This window comes from Malaya genurostris, chromosome 1, assembly GCF_030247185.1.
Source record: "Malaya genurostris strain Urasoe2022 chromosome 1, Malgen_1.1, whole genome shotgun sequence".
In the NCBI taxonomy this organism is placed as follows: domain Eukaryota; kingdom Metazoa; phylum Arthropoda; class Insecta; order Diptera; family Culicidae; genus Malaya; species Malaya genurostris.
The window spans coordinates 101034223-101054083 of NC_080570.1; the positions used below are offsets into that span (position 1 = coordinate 101034223).

Genomic DNA, 19861 nt, shown 5'->3' on the forward strand with positions numbered 1-19861 from the left:
AATGTTAGACCCTACGGGCTCCCTTGAGTAATAAATTGTTTCATTGATTTTATAAAAAAAAATTTAAACGCGTTTTTCTCGAAAGCAGGTTTTGAAAGTCTGTGCCCATCGTCATTCAAAAACTACTGTACCACTTTCTACATATAAAAAACCAGACCCCAACGTTTTCTTTTTTGTTATATATTCGTTACATTGGGAAGGTTTTACAGCTTCAAAACGGCGGTTTTTTTCGTGAAGCAACGCTGAGATAGAGTGGACACCGCAAATCATGATTTTTAAGAAGCGTCCTCAAAAATACCTCTCACTGACTTATTTCTCAATATTTTTCCACGAAAGAATTACAAAATGTTTTTAGAATTATGCTTTTTTTTATACAAAACATTTGAATTTATTTGGTTGACCGATAATTCTGAAAGCGGAAACTGGAGACTAGTAGTCCCAAAGTGGGTTTATATATCCACCAACTAACAAGATCTGTCAATTATATAAATTTACCAGCAAGTTGTATAAAAATTTGCACCTCGTTTCGTCATCATTTGTGGAAAAATTACTAATGAAATTTAAAAAATTTCGGATCAACTTTTTCGGGACTTTTTGAAGAATTTCAAGACCTTTTATTTGCATCTTAGTTTGTGAAAATCCGTTAAGAAACCGAAAGTCTGATGAAGATGAAATTCAATAGCAACCTATGGGACCATAAAACTTTTCGCTTGAGTCTAAGTTTGTGAAAATCGACTCAGGCATCTCTGAGAAAAGTAACTAATTCTTTCATATTTTTGGTGTCTATTCCGGAACCGGAAGTTGGATCGAGATCAAATTCAATAGTAACCTAGGGGACCGTAAGATCTTTCGTTTGAATCAGAGTTTGTAAAAATCGATTCAGCCATCTCTGAAAAAATTGCGTAACATTTTTTGTCACATACACACATACATACACACACACCTACAGACATTTACTCAGTTCATTGAGCTGAATCTAATGGTATATGACACTAGGCCCTCCGGGCTTCGGTTTTCAAGTCGTTTTTCAGTGATTGCATAACAATTCTATATGAGAAATGCAAAAACATTGTTTAAACACGTGTTCTATTCATGTTTTCACAAATTATTAAGCTGATCTCATAAAAGTGAATGATAGGTTCCAAACTGAAAAAAGGCAGTCATTGAATTAAAACTCCAGTTGACTTTATAATATAATAAAAAAAAGGTTCATGTATAGCAGGTTACGAATGGCAAGCGAACTGGGGCATTAGATAGTCTTCCTTAGGTACACAAATAATTGAACGAAACTTCTGAGGGAGCTTTTCCTTGGTCACTTTTCGATGGTGAAGTTGAGGGACCAGTTTTTATACATATATTCGTGACTCGTAGGTGTAGAACATGTAGAGTAAATACACTTACTTTGAACTATTGTAATACACATTGAAGCCAAATCATAACGATACGCGATTGAATGATCTCGGCAAACTAATAAAAGCATTGTCAGCACAATTGTTTCGTCATAAAGGGAGTCGAAGAAATGCACTGTTGCAACGAGTACGAGGTCGGCCGTTTATATTAATTTCGCGGAGCAAAGCGGGACAGTCGATTTTGTCATTCAAAACATCTGCTATCAATAAAGCACGTGCAACAAATCTCGTCGAACTTGAAGTGTATCGAGACCGATAAGTAACACGCGACCTTCGTAGTTCGGTAGTTGGTGAGGATTGTTCCACGGTAAACGCCGAAGAACGAAGCAAATGAATCTGTGTTGTATCGATTCGATTCTATGAGTAGCGTTTAGGTAGCGAGGATTTCAAACGAATGTAGTGTACAGTAGAAAGCTTTTTAAGCTGTATATGTCTGTAAAATGGTTAACCATCCTTATTACAAATCCTAAGTTGAGAAAAACTTTAGAAACAATCACCCCGATTCTGCAATCCGACGGATTTGTGATACGAACGAATCTACACTTTCATTCGAGTTCGAATTTTGCATTCTTTATTCCGTTCGAATTGTATGATTCGATCGACTTTCGTTCGGGAACACTTGAAATTTCGAACACTATCCATCAAAGCTGTCAACATTACTTACACGTTCTATTTTATTTATATTATTCATTTCTTAGTAAACGTACCCGTCACACTTGTAGAAACAAATTAGAACGATTCTAAACCGAACAGAAGTAATACGTACGCAAGTCGATCGAGTAATGTTCGAAAATTGAATAACTCGAACGAATGTTCGAGTTCTTACTCGAATATCATTCGTTCGAGTTATTCAATTTTCGAACATTACTCGATCGACTTGCGTACTTCTTTTCGGTTTAGAATCGTTCTAATTGGTTTATACAAGTGTGGCGGATTCGTTTACTAAGAAATGAATATAAATAATATAGAACGTGTACGTAGTGTTTCCAGCTTTGATGGTTAGTGTTCGAAATTTCAAGTGTTCTCGAACGAGATTCGATCGAATTATACAAGTCGAACGGAATAAAGAATGCAAAATTCGAACTCGAACGAATCTACGTTTGTATCACAAATCCGTCGGGTTGCAGAATCGGGGTGTATAGCTCATGTGTTGTTTGAATGTCAGTTACTTATCGAGAAGAACACAAAGATGTTTAACGCAAGTCGTCCTGTCTGCACCTTCCGGGCTGTGGATTTAATAATAGATCATAACGTCATCAGCAAACGTTAAGAGAGGGACCTTCAGAGAAAAGTTGACGTTGTTGAAGTACAGTAAGAATATTAAAGGCCCGAGATGGCTGCCCTGCGGAATTCCGGACGATGCATAAGGTATAATTGCAGCCGACGAATGTTCGAACCGAATCCAAGTCTTTCCAATTTGAACCGCTAGTGCCAGAAAAGGTAGAAGCATAAATCAAATAAACATAGATTTCCCAGTGTAACAGTAATGTAATTGAGCTACCCGTGACACCAAAAGCGCCGTCTGGTGGAGAATGGGTGCGTAAATGCTCCTAAAATGCATGCATAAATTTGCCTGCGCATTTAACACAACCACAGTAGCTAATGGATAAAAGTACACCCGTTTCTTACTAGAGGTGCTGTTAGTGTCACCGTACAGTGGGAAATCTATGTTTATTTGATTTATGGTAGAAGCCTTTAAGTCAGCGATCGCATAGAGGGTTAATGAGGTTTATTGAATTATTAGATTCAGAAATGTTAGGCACAGCGAGTGTAATCAACTCTGTAAAACTATTAATCAATTTCGGATAAAGCAAAAAACATCTTATCGTTTGTTTTAGGCGTAAAATATTTTATTCAAAAAGTTTTTTTTTCATTGTTCATTTTCGTACAAATATTGATCTTGTGGTTTTGCTAATATTCCGTTATCAAACGGATTTTGTGTTAATGTTTTGCAGTTGTTTGTTCTGCAATTTTGAGAGTTTAGCTGTCTTGCTATTAGTTTTTGGTTCATCCTTACATAGGTTTGCTTACTGCTTTCTCGATTTTATGAAATCCCTGGGCGTTGTATTGTTGTGTTTTCGTTTTCCATTTGCTGATATACTCTATATTGCAAGAGCTTCCCGCATCTATCCTTTTCCCTTCCATATTAGTTTCGTCAAAGCTTCAAGCCCTTAAAGAATGTGCAACTATTGAATCTTCTGTCAATCATTGATCTACTTTATCTCCTGGATTGAATTTTTTACTTTAATTCTTTTTCCTGTCTGTAAACTGTTTCTTTTAAGGTAAACAATTGGAGATGTTTTCTAATGTTTCGATTTCACACTTTCAGCATTTTCTTATAACCTTTCTTTTTTACGGCCTAATTTTCGTTTCTCTTGTTCGCGTAATAATATTCATTTGCATATTTTCTTCTTGCTGCTGCATGCGCTTGCACCAGAATGTACTAAAGACTAAATGTTTCTTTTTACTTGCTTTGGAGCTTGTGGTAAACGTCTAAATAAAATAAGTGATCTGGATTTAGATACAATATGATTTTTTTTTTAATATTTTTCCCACAATCGGCACTACAATCCCACGTATGGTTTGATCATCATGCGACTATGGGCAGTATATTGCAAAACTTTCTAAAAACCGCCAGCACAAGTTAATTTTTGAAGCAGTTTGCTTTGGTTATTAGTATAGTGCGGAACAGGTGGAGGGATGAAAACAACGGTAGCCTAAATAGTGAATCGCCCTTATTCTGAATAACGACGTATTGATTTTTCGATCGAATGTGGTTCGATCGAATCATAGCTACCTTTGATTTTGCTAGCGTTGTGGGGAATACAAATGAAATACGAGGGAAAAAACGATACGACGTTATTCAGAATAAGGGTGAATGTAACGTTTTTTTAGTGATTGGTTAGTATTTTGTTAAAAGAAAACGTAAACATCCAGTAAATCTTACTTTTATACCTCGGGAATTCAAAAGGAAGGAAAGCTTTCACGAAATCAACGATTAACTATTGATTTGATTTATAAACTCTTAGATCGAATCGAAAAGCTTCCCTTCTGGTCACCCGGTCATTTACTTTACTTGTTTTGTTTTAGATGTATTATATAAGACTTTAAACCTACGTTTCGTTTTTTCGTGTACTTTTATTTTTGCTTGCTTATTGTATATACTTGTTCGCTAGCATTTGTCCCGTCATTCATTATTCAGTGAGTGCTTTGCGCAATCCTATTAACCTTACACTCTGATTACCGCTTTTGAGTTGCTTATGTTTGATTTTTTGTTGAATTCCACAATCTTACCCTAGCACTTTGTTCTGTTGCGAAAATCGCAGATCAAATTTTGTTATTGTTCTATCGAAAGTTTACAAAATGGAAAGTAAACTGTTTGAAAAACTGATTCTCAAACCGGCTGATATTTATTAATCTGAAATTCTTGATTTCCAGCCACGTGATGATGTTATATCGATTCTAGAAAATCGACAAAATAAGATAACTATAAAATGACAATCGATGCACCAAATGGTATACGTATGTTTTTTTCATAACTATTAGAATGATTAGTAATCGTTACTGGGATTCGAAACATCTTTAAAAAAAGCTTTACTGATAAATCAGACAGGTCTAAAGATATTATAAACTGACTCAAAACTAGGCGAAGAATTTCGTGCAACTGTCAGTCACTCATCCCGTGCCTCAGCTCACATCAATAGGTAAAGTATAATTTACTTCCGTAAAGAGGCAAATTAGTAGAAAACCAAGTTGTTAATACGCAGTAAACTCTCCAGCAAACTAACGATCGAACCATAAATCATCACTGATCATTTCCTTCGTTTTTTTAATCCTAGAACCTACATAGCATGATCAAGGATAAGCAAAGGTTTTATTCAGCATGGGACACAATGACTAATTTCACCTTGATCAGCTTCAAATTTCTTACATAACTTTCAATCATATTCATTAGATTTGTTTTAAGCGTTTATTATTTGCTTCAATTTCATAACGCTCTTTTATATCTTCTGACAAACAAGCTACCTTAGTGCGGTACAGGAAGTTTCCATGTTTGTAAAAATTCATTTCCTTTCACAATTACCAGAGCTTCTTACATTCGTTGCGCTTTTGCAATTCTTCTATCTGAAAACGTGGCTCACGATATACATCCGCGGAATAAGTGTCCGCTTAGTTTTCCTTTAACAAACATGTATATTTTCAACTGGTGACTGCAAGATAAATTACTTTGTCTATTTGTAGTTCACGCGGTCAAAACTGAACTAATCCTTATAATAATATAACTAAAAAATCTGGTTCTTGAGTACAAAAACGCTACTTTGCGTCACTTTGCTCACGCTTCAACGTTTTTTATTGCCTAACGTTTTTGAGTTTCCATGTCTTGTTCAATTGCAAAGAAGAAAATGTTCTTTTTCAATCAACATGAATATTATATTGTTATAAACAGGCATGTGCAGTTCCGAATCTCTTTCGTTTCTATGCACAATTAGATGGTTAAGTATTTCGTTCTTCCAATGCATATTCTTTAACCTGAAAAATGTTCATTGCTTCAAAATTGGTTGTTCCTATATACCAGCAGTGGCTTGAATATATGTATATGTTTAAATAGTAATTCATTCAAAAATTGTCCTTTTAACAGAGTAATGGTAAAGTTGAGTGGTTGATTTTGCTGTTGTATTTAAGTGGCTAGCACGATAGTTCAATAATTCGTCTCACTTGTCCGTTTAGCAGGAAAAAGAATTGCTTATTTTCCACTAGTAAAAAATCTCGGCTTCTAGTGCACATTTCAGTATTATACACAATCGGGTTTGTATTTGTTTCTGCTTCGCTTCGTTTCATCTAAAAATTATCGATTTGTTTTCGACACAAGGTGGCAAAATTCGGATCTCTCGCGCGCTCCTCGGCGGCTTCGCGTTTCTCTTTGCGGAGAATGTTTGCTTTGCATGTATGTGTGTATGTGTTTGAGATATTGGAAGGGAAGGCTTATTAGTACAACATGATCATAAATAATCTTCGAAGGATACGTGTGCTCTTGGGTTAGTAACAAAATAGCATCTTTGTTCGATTTACCTTTTTAGGAAAAAGATGGCGCTTTTTCGTTTTGGTTGCAAAGTAAAAGTCCAGCAAAACCTCGCAACAAGCGCGAATGGTTGAGTTCTGTGTATCCACTATAAGGGCGTACCACAAATCATGTCCAAAAATCAAATTTGTTCGGGGAAGCACAGTGATGAGAGTACCTTCAAACGAATACCATCAAAACGAATCCTCATGCATTTTAGCGTTTACGACTGCAACGATTGTGGCGGCCTGCATTTCCTCCTCCTTCCATTAGTAAAAACAATCTCGAAACAACGTGGATGTGAGGAAAACTAACAAAGAGATTGGACGACACGCTGGTTACGACGAAGGCCGCTTCCGGTTCACAATATCACCGGAAATCGGTATGTCCGATATTTTGCACTCTGTTCGCACTAACTTCATTTCTGGAATAGTGTCTGTCGAGGCTTCTATGTCTATTAGACAGAAGTCACGTCAGTTGTCTCAATTCGACTACCTTCCAGAACTGTTCCGTTAGTGGTCGTAGTGTTGGTAACATCACCACCGCCTCCTTCTTTCCGTTTCATAATTTCGCATGATAGTGTGACTTGCTTGGGCTCGGCCGTCGGTTCTCCATCCTTTTCCCGCGGCGTCACAGTAAGTGTCAAATTTTCCAATTGTTTCAACAATTCGGCACCCTGCTCGTCATCATTTTGTTCTGATTTCTTTTGGAAATGCAAATAGCATTTGCCATAGAATCCGTTCCAGGTTATGAAAATAGGATTACAATCTCGAGTACGCAGTTCCTGCTTCAAATCTTTGATCCTCATCGAACGGCTGATATTCGTCACCCGGATGCACAAATCCCGCTCTGTTCTACCATATTTTCTGTCTCCTTTGGGATTTGGTCGACGACGACCACGCTGATTGCGACGATCGCCTTTCTTCCTATCTCCATCTTGGCCATCCCTTTTGTCGTTGTCCTCCCCTTCAGACTTTTCCGCTCCGGATTCACCTGTCTCCTTACCCGACCTTCGCGGCCCGCGTCTCGAATTTCGGGGCTTTCGAATGGGCCGTTGTTTTGTCTTGCCATCTTCTCCTTCGCCATCGGTTTTCTCATTGTGTTCTCCATCTTCGTGGCTTTCAGCGGTGCCATTTTGATGCTTTTCACTGACCCTTCGGTCCGATCGACGGCGTCGCCGGGTACCAGACTGAGTTCGTCGGAAAGATCGTCTCTGACGAGCTTTCTGCTGGTAACTTTCAACGTCGGTGTCTTCCGACTTCAGCTCAATCACCTTACCAGACCTACGGAAAGTAGAAAAGAACAAGCTCTTGTAATGGCATATTTTCTACGAATAATAGAAACTTACTTTTCTTCGCGTTCTTTGATACTTTTAAGAACTGGGACGATCTCTAATCTCCTCGAGGACAGAAGATTCCACTCAATTCCGGTAGGCCGAGAAAGTCGTTTATTAATACGAATCACTTCGGTTGGGGTTACGATCAGATCCAGAGGGAGATCATAGCTCTGGAACAGGTTATCTGGCAGAGTGTCATACAGTTGTACATCGTGCACTGTGGTCACGATCACTGTGTCCTTTGTGATTACGCCCAGGTAAGTTAGAATACCGACATCCAGATCGACATATCCATTACCCTTGCCGATTCGATGACCTCGTCGGTCAACTGCACATGATCCCACCACAATCATGTCCAACTTCTCGACGCCGTTGATACCTGGTAACGGAAGAGGTGAAACAAACAATAACATTTCGTCAACCACATTTGTACGACACGGGTAGCTGCGCTATCAGTTTTGATGACCTCCCATGGCAATCAAGTTCACGCTTTAACTTGTTTGTGTACATAATTTTCGCAATGTGTTGCCAATTCTTGCCGTCTTATCTGAGAAAGCAAAACATCTTCGAATGAATACGTTACTCACCAATCTCTTCAAACGTGTCCTCAGCGCCTTGCAGTTTAATGATCTTCTTTTGCACGGCCAGATCGAGTACATCTGGGTCGCAATTTTTGATTTTTGCATACACGTTCGGTGATTTCTGAGCCGGTGGCACAAACAACGTTTTGTGGGCTTTGATCACTTCCAGCTTGATTGGTTCCTGGGCCATGTCAATGTTCACTTTGATGGAATCTAGAGATGTATACAACATGAATGACTAGGTTGATGAAATTTTGTATTTGTATCTTTGAAAAATCAAAAATTTAAATTGAAAGCGCTTGTTGTAAAATCTCAAAATTACGTTTACGTTTTATTGTACGTCTGTAAGAAAAAATAACCTTCCCTAATCCACCTAGTTGTGCGATAATTTAAAAAGACTCAATAAAAAATTTGTAAATTTTGCTGTATTGAAAAACACTGGGATTTGTCGCCTACGTCACATATAACATTCCATCTCTCGAAACGGAAATGTTTGCTATTACCCTTCCAAACTTGATTGACATTGTTAGCTTTCAATTAAGCCTAAGTTTATCGAAATTTGTTGAATCATCTTAGAGAAAATTCAGCCGATGAAAAATGAGCGGTTATTCGTTTATGTCACTTACCATTATATGTCCTGAATCAGAAGTGATAATTCTATAATTCGATAGTAGCTTAGATTTGTTAAAATCGGAGTTTTGTCGGTTGTGTCACCTTAACCATTATATCTCCGGAACCAGGAGTGTCAGTCATTTGATCTTCAAACTTAACCCACAATTCAATAATGGCTTTAAAAGCCTAAGCTTGTTGAAATCGGTTCAGCCATATCCGAGAAAAATGAGCGCAATTACACACACAGACATTTCCGATCTTGTCAAACTGAGTCAAATAGTATAGAACAATATGGGTATCCGAGGCTCCACTCGAAAGTCCGTTTTTCTAGCAATTCTAATACCTTTGTATAGAGAAAAGTAAAACGTTCAACGGAATTTATCCGATGGTCCAATACGTCCAATAAATCCTCCGGCGGGAGGCTGATTCGAAACCATAAAAACTATCCGCATCGAATACTTGTTAATATGTTTTAATAGTTTTTAGATCAGATTGGGATCGGGCAACTATGCGTTCCTCTCCATCACAGAGAAGTTATTTTACTAAAATCAAACTTTTGCTCGTCTACTGATTTGTTTCGAATCACTGTTTTACTGAGATTCCTTATTGGAAAATTCATTTCAATTCCTTATCTGCATAAAACAACATAATATTCTTTAGTACACTGAGATATTTTTACCGCGTACAAAACCGTACAAAAAAATCGCGTAACTTCGGAAATCCTCGGAAAACCGCGTAACTTCGAAAATCCGCGTAAAAAACGCAAAACTAAACACATTTTTTATGTCAAATACCTTAGAAATGCATGAAACGTCAAGATCTGGTATAATCTCAAAAAATTTGTCGAGGAAAATGAACTTGACTTAGAAAAATTTTGAGATTTCCGAAATCAAACATTTTTTTTATGCCAAATGTCTTGGAAATGTACGAAACGTCCAGATCTGGTGTAATAAAAATACATTGTTTTTTTTTTAAATCGAAAGTTTTCTAAGTGCCAGAGAGTTGACTTAAGAAAAATTCGGAATAACACCAGATCTTGACGTTTCATGCATTTCTAAGACAAAAAAAAACGGGTAACTTCGAAAATTTACTAGATTCCTATCCCAAGTTTTATTTTTGGCATGCCAGGTGTGCGATGAACTGTATACCTTTTCCGCAGAAGAATTAAATATTTTGTGGTGAGGTTAACCACAGGAACTTGGCCGTAAGAAGATATCAACCGGGTCGAGTGAATAACGACCCATATTTCTGGAACAGTGCAAGGCGCAAAAATTTTTTTGACAAATTCCAAATATTAGAATACATCGTAAAAGAATAAAAAAAATCTAAAACAATTGCACAAGATATCTTCACAACTTTGCTGGCATAAGAAATCTTTTAACATAACACTGCTATTCTATAAAGCTGCTAAAAATCTATATTCTTTGAAATTGACAACAGAAGTAGATAGTAACCAACAAATTAGAAACGACCATGTATTTTATTCATTTTAATTAAAAGACGTTATTCAAGAACATACGGAATTCGAACACCCAAAAACCAGACTAAAAAAATATCGTTGCAATTATTTCAATCAGTACTGTAGTAATGTTTCTGACACTTATTGTCGTATGCGATATGTTGTCAAATTCATATTGCCGTTTACGTTCGAATCAATCACACTTTCAAACATCTTGCATGCATAAAAACAGCGTCAATCCAACTTTAAACCATCAGTTCTGGTACAGACTTAAGTTGTAATGGAAAATGTTTGATATTATTTGTTATTTGACTTGTTTTTTTCGCTGATTTTATATCATCATGCTTGCTTACGTCCGTATCGACTATTCGACGAACACATACTTTTGAACGAATGCAAAATGAACGCGATTCCTGTGTAAAAAAGGATCGACTGCATTTCGTCTGTAAACGAGAATGGTTTCATTCGCAGAGATGTCTATCTCCTCTGTGTGACGAAGAGCAAGCAAAATTTCTCCCCTCGCACTGACAACTTCAACGAGAGCTCTTCTCTTTCACATTTATACACCACTGTTGTGTAAAGTGTACACGCATCATGAGTGCGTTTGTTTATTTCCTTTTACCTCTTCCACTGAATCGCACCAAAGTGCTAGAGCATTAGCTAATAAATTCTCTGAGGTGGATGCAGATACTTTCACAGAGGTGTACACGCCGGTGAGCACTCTGCTGTATGGTTTTCGTAGATAAGGCGTGGACACGCAAAATCAGCAAAATAAAACAATTTATCGTAAAATTTTCGGGTTTCCTTGCAAATTTTTCATAGCAAGACCAGATCTACTATCTATTAATTGAAGTTCACAGAAGTGTTCGCTCTCCATCACGCGCCAGTGGTCACTTGGGTGTATTTAGACGAGAGCGCGTGTGAGCGATTCATGCGAAGAGAATGTGTTTCACTCGCGTCAGCTGCTTTAACCAAGGTTGCTGATCCTATCAATGAAACATTACTCGTGAACTATTCTCTTCACCGGCGATGCTCTACCCGTGCGGCGAGCAGTTTGTATATATTCCGTGTCTGCTTTATTCATTCTTTCCTTCCACTCAGAGAATTGAACCGCTTGGCAAAGCAAGCAAGCATCATATATGCACTCTGTTCGCTCGCAGTGAGTTCGTTTCGAAGCATTTAGGTAGAAAGCTATTCGGTGGTGCTGATGACTCGCGTTGAGTCGAATTTTCTACTCACGGTGATTCGTTCTCTGCGACGTATGGCGGTACAACTGAATGACCGTCCAGGATAAAATTTTATTCCTGTATAAAGCTTATAAGAAAGATGCCGAATCTTTTTGAATTGTCTTCACTGCACATTTCTTCGGTGTTTGCTATACTTCAATCGTGATTTGTAGCATTAGGGACAACTTTGATACCTGCCAGAATATGTTATTGAATAATCATCAAACTGTAAAGGGTTATTAATGGAGCGTTTTTGTGTGTCGTAAATATGTTACTTTCACTCCTATTCCGTAGTTCTATAATAAATTCATTTTGTGTTTCGATCGAGTTCGACTTTTCCAAACAAATTATACCTCATTCGAAATGCCAAATTGGTATTTTTCATTCGGTCGAATGTAGGGTTGTTTATTATGCCTGAGAAGTAAGAGCACAGACTAACAGACAGGACACTCAAATTAGATTCTTCAATCATTTAAACTGTCATTTCGAATATTCCTTTATTTGGGACAGTACTCACATGTGTCATGATGGCGCCACGTTACCCTATCAAAAACATCCTGTCTGTCATCTAGACTGTGTTTATTTTTTTCATTTACCAACAGAGTTGCCATTTATACAGAATTACCTGTAATGTATTGATATGTATTTGCATTTGTATGCGAATTTCATGCAGGATACAGATTTAATACATATTGCCAAAACTATATACAAAATTGTGCCTACCTCTCATCCTTCAACGCAATACAAAATCGAACCCGTTTAGTGGCAATATTTACTTGCTTCTGATCTGCCGCCACTTAATTTCGGGTGAAAATTACCAACACAATAAAAAATAGTCTAGATGAACAATGTTGAGAAAAATAAATGGTTACCTTCCAACATCGCTAAAAAGTTTAATATATTATTAACGTAATATAATAATTTACTGTGACGATTCATTTCCAAATATTATGATGAAATCAGGCATCCCTGCAAGCAGCTGATCGGTGTTGACAAACGAGGGGGAACCAACTAGTAAATTAACTTTTACATAACACAAGGGGTGTACCGATAGTAAATAGTTCGCGCAGTATAATATAGGTGGAACTAGTGCATCACGAAAAATTATTTTTTATAAGAATTTACTCATACTGTCATGTCTGTTAGTCTGTGGTAAGAGTCCCAAGTTTTTGTCAATTATTATTGTTTCTCATGATCGTGAAACTATTTATATACCGATTACAAAGCCATTCGACGATCGTTTCCTTAATAGTTATAAACATATGTGATGATTGCTTTTAATTTCATGTTAATCATTCATAATAAACTAATAGTATTTGTATTGACTTCGAGACAAGTTGTGTCGAACCAAGTCAACTACCAAAAAAGTTGAGACCAACTTTGATGATAAACACTATCAGTTCGTACAAATACTAGAAGAACCATAAACACCAAATAATTCCGTCACATTCAATATACAGGGCGTTAGAGCTACAATATAATAGAAACTAAAACCGAAATAGAACTTCTATAATTTTGTATAAGGCACTAATTTGGAGGCCAACATAAGATTTTACTGAAGAATGATATTTCTATTATTATCAAAAACAAACAAACTCTCTACAGTTACTTGTTGGAAACTGTGCCATGGATAATCGTGCAATGAAGACCTTCCGCAGTTTCCAATAACGAAATAAATATCTAAAAATCAAGTATCATACAATCAAACACAACAAAATTATCTCTCTCGTGACATTAGTGACGTTAAATAAAGTGGAATTAAATGCATTTTTTTTTTCTTGATCCTATATTCTCCTACTATCTCCTGATTATGTGATAACAGAATTATATTTCATTTGGACTCTTTGTATGTGATCTTTGAAGTATTCACGTAAAAATTTTTTTGCTCAACACAGTTTTAAGGTAAATAATACAATGAGTAGTTTCAAAACTGAATGTGTGATATTAGTAACAAAAATTCTAAATCGCACTATCTGACAAATCGATAAACCACGCGGATTGTGTTATTTTTCAAATTGAAATCGTTTCCTCTGTAATATGAATATTGTAAAATGTTATGAAATTGAATTTTCAATTTCTTCTAGCGGAGGTTCTTTTTTAAAAAAAAAGCTAAACCGATCACTTCGTGAGTCAATTGTAGAACATTTTATTTTCATTCGACATTCGACATCCTGTGGCAGTTGGCCGGAACCACAACCGTGATTCTCAATTTAAAAGTCTTAATTTCCTGATCGTAGTACAGTTATTCTAATCGATAATTTGCGTAGATGTATGGTAAAAGATGCTGAATGAGTATTTAGTTAGTAATGACTATTTCTTTGTTAGCCATTCTTCTTAATTGCTTTGATTTTTGCAGAGCAAGCAGTTACATGGTGTCTCAGTAGGTTCAAACGTTGTGGAAAACCCTACACTCCTATTACTTCTATAAATCAAATCTATGCGAAGAAGCGTTAAATTGTGTTTAATATAATAAAAACATGAGAAAATAAATCATCCCTGGAATTAAAAGATTAGACTTGCCTCTATAATCAATATTCAGAATATATTTTTGTCATTCTATTTGCATTGCATATTGATATTGCGTATTGGACTTGATCATTCATAATCATATGTGATTTTAAAAAATATCACTGTAGATATTTCAGTCCATTTTCAAAATCATAAATAAAATAAATATCAAACCAACCCGAAAGAGAATCAAAAGTGTTGCTACAGTTATATGTGGAAAATAATTCCTTTTATTTTATTTCTTATATAAGCCATATAAACTGCAAAATTTTCACTTTACAAAAGTGATTGCCCTCAGGTGATTCAACTCCAGCTTTTTTAAAATCTATCTGCCATTACTTGCCGCAAAATTTCAACAGCACGGAGTACGAACGTGAGAATAGTATTCGGTGAAATCTGAATCAACTGTTTCATTAGTTTTATTGCAGTAGGAAGTACATTATATGTACATTAGTATACGATTTTAAACGACGTTTTGAAGTGGACTATCAGTTTTATTTATCAGTTTAATTTTTATCCAACTCAATCGTTTCGCCATCTTCCAATAATAAGTAATGATATTACGTTTAAAGTTTTCCAAGCTAATTTGTGATGTTCAACGCACAGTTTTTATCAGGGCAATATCTACGAGACAATTAAACTAAGCAAAATAAAAAATTGCTTCCATCGCATCGCTAATTTTTGTCTTCAATTTTTTTCGTACACTTGCATTCATGATTGCTGGCATTTTGACTCGCAGTGAGTCAAAAATTGACTCAATGTAAGCGCTACTCGTGCCTGATGATACCTGCTCTTGAAATGGTAGAGAATGGCTCACGGCGGAATAGCAACAAGCATGAAAAAGCAAGATCTCTTCTCTCTTGCGAGTCGCTCAGGCAGTCACATATTGAGCATAGCTTTTGCCTCGTCCGGCATTACATGCTTTGCTGTCTCCGTTCTTGAATCGTTCGCAGGCGATGAACGTTAATGAGTTGCGTGAGGCGAATTTCAGCAACCCTGGCTTTAACCACAAGCACACACTCAAATGCTGTCTATTCGACACTGAGAAGTGCGCTTTCCTCTTTGTGCGGTGCTTCGTTTTTTTCATCCTCGGTGTGGCAAAAATCTGACTCTAGCGTGTATCTCTCTGGTGAAATGCCATCTCTGTTCATTCGTACTAAACTAAACTGGCATACATCCTAGCGTTTCGCAAATTGTTAATCACAATATTGAGAGTAATTTCATCATGGCTTAGAATTTATTTGAAGACGTTTAGTGATATTTAAATATTTATTCGTTCGAAAGTATACGTTCGTCGTATAGTCATTCCGGACGTAAGCAAAAATGAAGAATCTCATCAAAAGGTTTCACATCATGCTGCTCATACAAAATAATGCGTATCACCCACGCATTGTTCACTTTCCTAGAATCAAACCTAACGTTAGTAATCATATACAGACAGAACGAATAATGTAAGATACAGTTTGCATTTACTAGAGTGCTACAAACCGTACTACATCTTGAAAACTATCTCTTTAGTGATCCCTGTTAATATTTCAACGAAATCATTGTAATATTAAAAAAAAACATATATATTCAGTGGCAATTGGTGTGCTAATAAAAAGGACTTTAAATCTCTAAAGCGGTACTGCTCAAATCTAGATTAACATGAGAAAATGACGGAAGAGCCCAAATGCAAACAAAGCATGTTGCTCTTTATTTCGACTATCATTTTCGTTACAAAATTCTCTCAAAAATAATAAAGTCATATCTAAAACGAAATTTTTGTCAAGGTCATAATTCAAAGGTTCTACTTTTCAATCATAATTGTTTTTACATCTTTCACCTATAATCGTTGAGAAATCAACAAATAAAGAGAAAAAATTATCCAAATGCTTATGCATACTTTTGAAGCGATATAATAATTTAATTTTTATTTTAGCATTACGTTTCAAATTGTAACGGCCGCTTCGTCGTATTCTTCCGCCTGATGAAATGTCAATATTGGAATTCCACCGTGATTCCTACGTTGTTGATACGAAAGTGATACGAGGTAGTTTTTAAAATTTTTTTAACAATCTCATAATTTTTGGAAGCTAATACGCAAATACGTTCTACAAAAGTCTGAAGCTTAGCGTTCGCACCCAAATTCAATTTGTATTGGCCAAGTTAGACCAGCAGCGAACTGAATTGAAGTCTTACTAAAAGAACAAATGTATTCAGATATAAAAGATAAATATATGAATAGCATTTCAACAACCTTCCGCGGACCCATTGAAACGTATAATCGTCATCTGGAGGACACTAATGTCATATTTAATCCACCGACCATTGCCGATCGCCAGCTGCAGACTTAATCTTCCAGAATCGACCATTGCGACCGGAATTATACCCTAGTTTTAAGTTAGTTATAATTTAAAATAAGAAAATGCCCTTGGCATCTAAGAGCTTAAGCAGTGTGCCTTCAAATATGTTACTATTGAATAAAAAAAGCATTTCAACAAGGCTCAGTGTATACCATGCCATAGAAGGTCATTTTTCTCCCTCACGTTAGTGATTATTACATTAAAGAAAATATGTCCCAGTACGGAGATTTTTTACCATCGAACGTGAAGCGAGGCTTGTGAGTTTCACGTATAGGAGACAATGAAACAATTCCATCTTACGTAGTTTTTGGTCAGGGCGGGAGTCATCCTTGTAAATGGCTGGTAACCTACGAAAACCAGCTGGTTATCACCCCTATTCCATATTTTGATGGAATCGGAATATTTTGATTGTTATTAAGACAAGTCGCGAACAAAGTGTCCCTCAGTTCTCGCTGGATGGAAATGGTAGCTTTTCAGTTCCAAAAAAAAGGATTATATTTTGCATTAAGGAAAAAATTACTTGAAGGATTTCAAGAAACAATACTCATAACCAGCGTTGCCAAATTTGTCTGGCAAATTCCAGATTTTTCTCGCTTCGCCAGATACTCAAACTAACCAGATCTTTCGCCATATTTTAAAATTTTCCCAGATTTGTCAGATTTCACTAGATTTTTACGGTTTTGGCCTTTATACGATAGGTGGGGAGATCTTTGTTTTTTTTTTGCTCACTGAAAATGAAGCCCGGCAAAACTTTCCTTATATATAGTAGTAGACCCAGATAAATCCAGATAAATTTTAGAGTTTCAACTTGAAAAAAATAACCAGGCAACTCTGCTTAAAACCAGTGCAGTGACTCAACAAGTAGATGCTAGTGATTTTAATAAAAAAGATTTAAATAAACATCACAATTTAAGTGCCTGAAGATGAACAGATACGGACCGATGTGGAAACACAAAAAATAGTATGACTGGTATTGTAAGTCGATTGCACTTATCAATTCGTTACTCGAGTAATAGACAAATTAGCTGATAAGCAACTGATATTGCTTCAAACGTACTTTTGTTTACTTCTTATCCTATCAACGCGTATGATCCAGACTCAAACAACACCATTGTTTTCAATACCAACCTAAGATTGGTGTCAGTAGGGTATAGCACTAGTTATACATGTATCCTATGCGCACACAATCAGCTCTAAAGTGTACGGAATGTTGCGGATTCTAATATCAACGTTACAAATAACTTTAGAATCATAGGATCATAGCACCATCCATGCAATGGTTCTGTATACTTATGAGTCGGCTACGAAGTCTTTTGAAACAGAAGATTAAATTCGACTAAAGGAATGTAATACCAAGGCTTTGCTTACATTTAATTTTGGTATTTTGTGTTACAGACGAGTATCACTCGCATAAAAAGATTTTATTGTGCGCTCTTTTTTTGTATAAGACAATCAGGTGGCAAACACGATTTTGCAGTACTTATAGTCGGTACACATTGCGCTGTATAACCAGAAGGGTTATCTCAAACTTAAAATTGTAAAATTATCATCAAACGATAAAACGTGTCAATTAAATAATTGCAGATAATCTTTCAAGTGTTAAATATTGACAAAGAGATGAAAAACTGTCAATAGATTAACAGCTCCAATGAACAAACTACGCTGCAGTTATGCGGTTTTTATATAGCCAGTAATCAGTTTTCTGAATCCATCCGGAATTCCAAATACACAAAAAAAATATCCAAGTAATCTTGATGGACGGTGACGGTGACGTCTGCATCGCGCTTCATTCTCTAAATACTGTACGTTTTTCAACCTACACTTCAGAAATTATAATAAATCAATCACTCCTTATAGTCTTCATACTCACTAGCTTTCTTGAATTCCTCAGTTTCACCTAACAATTCTGCGGCTTTCTCGGACCCAGCAAAGTTCGGAATTTTGTTGAACACGGTAAAACGACGTAAAGGTGAGAGTTTTTGATCCTTGATCTTTTGCCATGTTTCCAAGCGAATTGTGCGTTTGGTAACCTCTTTCGCTGAAATAGGTAGCAATCAGACAGATTTAGGTTATGTTGCAATGACTGGAAAAGTGGTAGCAGAGCGGGTTTGACAGTGGAAGCAGCGAGGGAGAAATTCTTTTCTTGTTGCGAAATGTCTTTCTGACATCATCGAAGGCGATGTTTTCCCAAAATTGACTATTGATAAATCTCGCTAATTTTATATAAAGCTACAGTTTTCGACTCATTTGTTAAAAAAACATATTTCGCCCAACAAGAACACGCAAATTAGTTCCAGTGATCACATCGCTGCATACCGAATAAGGATAAAGAAATCTAGCACTCATTATGACTGATACTCACGTTTATCTTCTAATGGGGCCGAACGTTCCGTTGATGGCAGTGTCTCATTTTGGCTTTCAGTCGCCATTTCGATCCAATTTTCAATTGATATACCACACAAATCTGCAAATTAGTGAAGAAAATAATGCAACAGCGCCTACTACGGCAGAACTTTGCGTTCTCTAGAACTATCCGGTTTACGCAAAATTTACCCCTGCCTCACTAGATTTATGGAAGAAAAATCATTCACGTATCAATTCAGATCGTAATTGCTCACCTTCGTTCAAAGAAAAAGATTTACAGTTAACCTTTGTTCTCAGCAAAAATGATCTGTATTTTCAGGAACAAAAAAAGAAAAACGCAGAATATTACAACAAAGCTCAACACTCGTGAGGAAAAAACCTTGCCCTCCTTCCACTCGTTAAAACTTTTCGCGGACTGCTACTTGCTACGAGCGACGAAGTCAAATAATCTCACTTCGGCTTCTATCAAATCTCGAACGCAAACAGATAGGCGTCACTTCCGCTCCGGCAAGGTCTATAGTTACACAAAAGGTTAGATGAAATAGTTTTAAAATGAAATGGCACTTCAATTCATATACGACGGACAGAAAAGGATAAAAGACAATGGTGCACACTACTTCAAAAAAATAACAAATATTTGGTGTACTATACACGTTCGTTCAATTATAATCTAAATTGAGTACAATTTCACTCACTAGCGAAAGAACGAAAGAACTAGTTCTTTTGATTTAACTGTTTAGTTCTGAACGGTTCTTTCAAAATGAACGGTTTTGCCCATGACTACATTAGTCCTTACAATGGTCCTGTCAAGTTGTAACCTGTTTGGCATTCAGTGCTACAGTGGCTGAACGGTTTTTTTAAATGAACGGTTCTGCCCATCACTAGTTTGCACATTGACTCGGCTGTTGATTATGTTCAAGCTACTCCAGGGAAAACTCTACCGGAAAATTATCTAGCTCCCT

The 19861-nt window shown here is 36.5% G+C and overlaps 1 protein-coding gene across 2 annotated transcripts; it reads right to left on the reverse strand.

Moving 5' to 3' along the window:
* Positions 1–3237: 3237 nt before the first annotated feature.
* LOC131425251 (methenyltetrahydrofolate synthase domain-containing protein) lies at positions 3238–19389 on the reverse strand. 2 transcript variants are annotated; one of them, XM_058586987.1, is made up of 6 exons: positions 19154–19389; positions 18898–18999; positions 18406–18573; positions 8392–8598; positions 7817–8183; positions 3238–7751 (listed from the first exon to the last, which is right to left on the reverse strand). In XM_058586987.1, the coding sequence occupies exons 2-6, from the start codon at positions 18962–18964 to the stop codon at positions 6926–6928; spliced, it is 1635 nt and encodes a 544-aa protein (XP_058442970.1). In that variant the 5' UTR covers positions 18965–18999; positions 19154–19389; the 3' UTR covers positions 3238–6925. The 2 variants fall into 2 exon arrangements, with proteins under 2 accessions (XP_058442970.1, XP_058442971.1); XM_058586988.1 differs by having other exon boundaries at positions 18898–19098.
* Positions 19390–19861: the final 472 nt, after the last annotated feature.

Excerpts from the sequence above, each read along its gene's own strand:
- LOC131425251 (XM_058586987.1), bottom strand. The coding sequence starts at position 18,964 with ATGGCGACTGAAAGCCAAAATGAGACACTGCCATCAACGGAACGTTCG. Across the intron at positions 8,599-18,405 it reads TGAGGAATTCAAGAAAGCTA|ATTCCATCAAAGTGAACATT; the intron begins GTGAGTATGAAG and ends ATACATCTCTAG. Across the intron at positions 7,752-7,816 it reads ATCAAAGAACGCGAAGAAAA|GTCTGGTAAGGTGATTGAGC; the intron begins GTAAGTTTCTAT and ends TACTTTCCGTAG.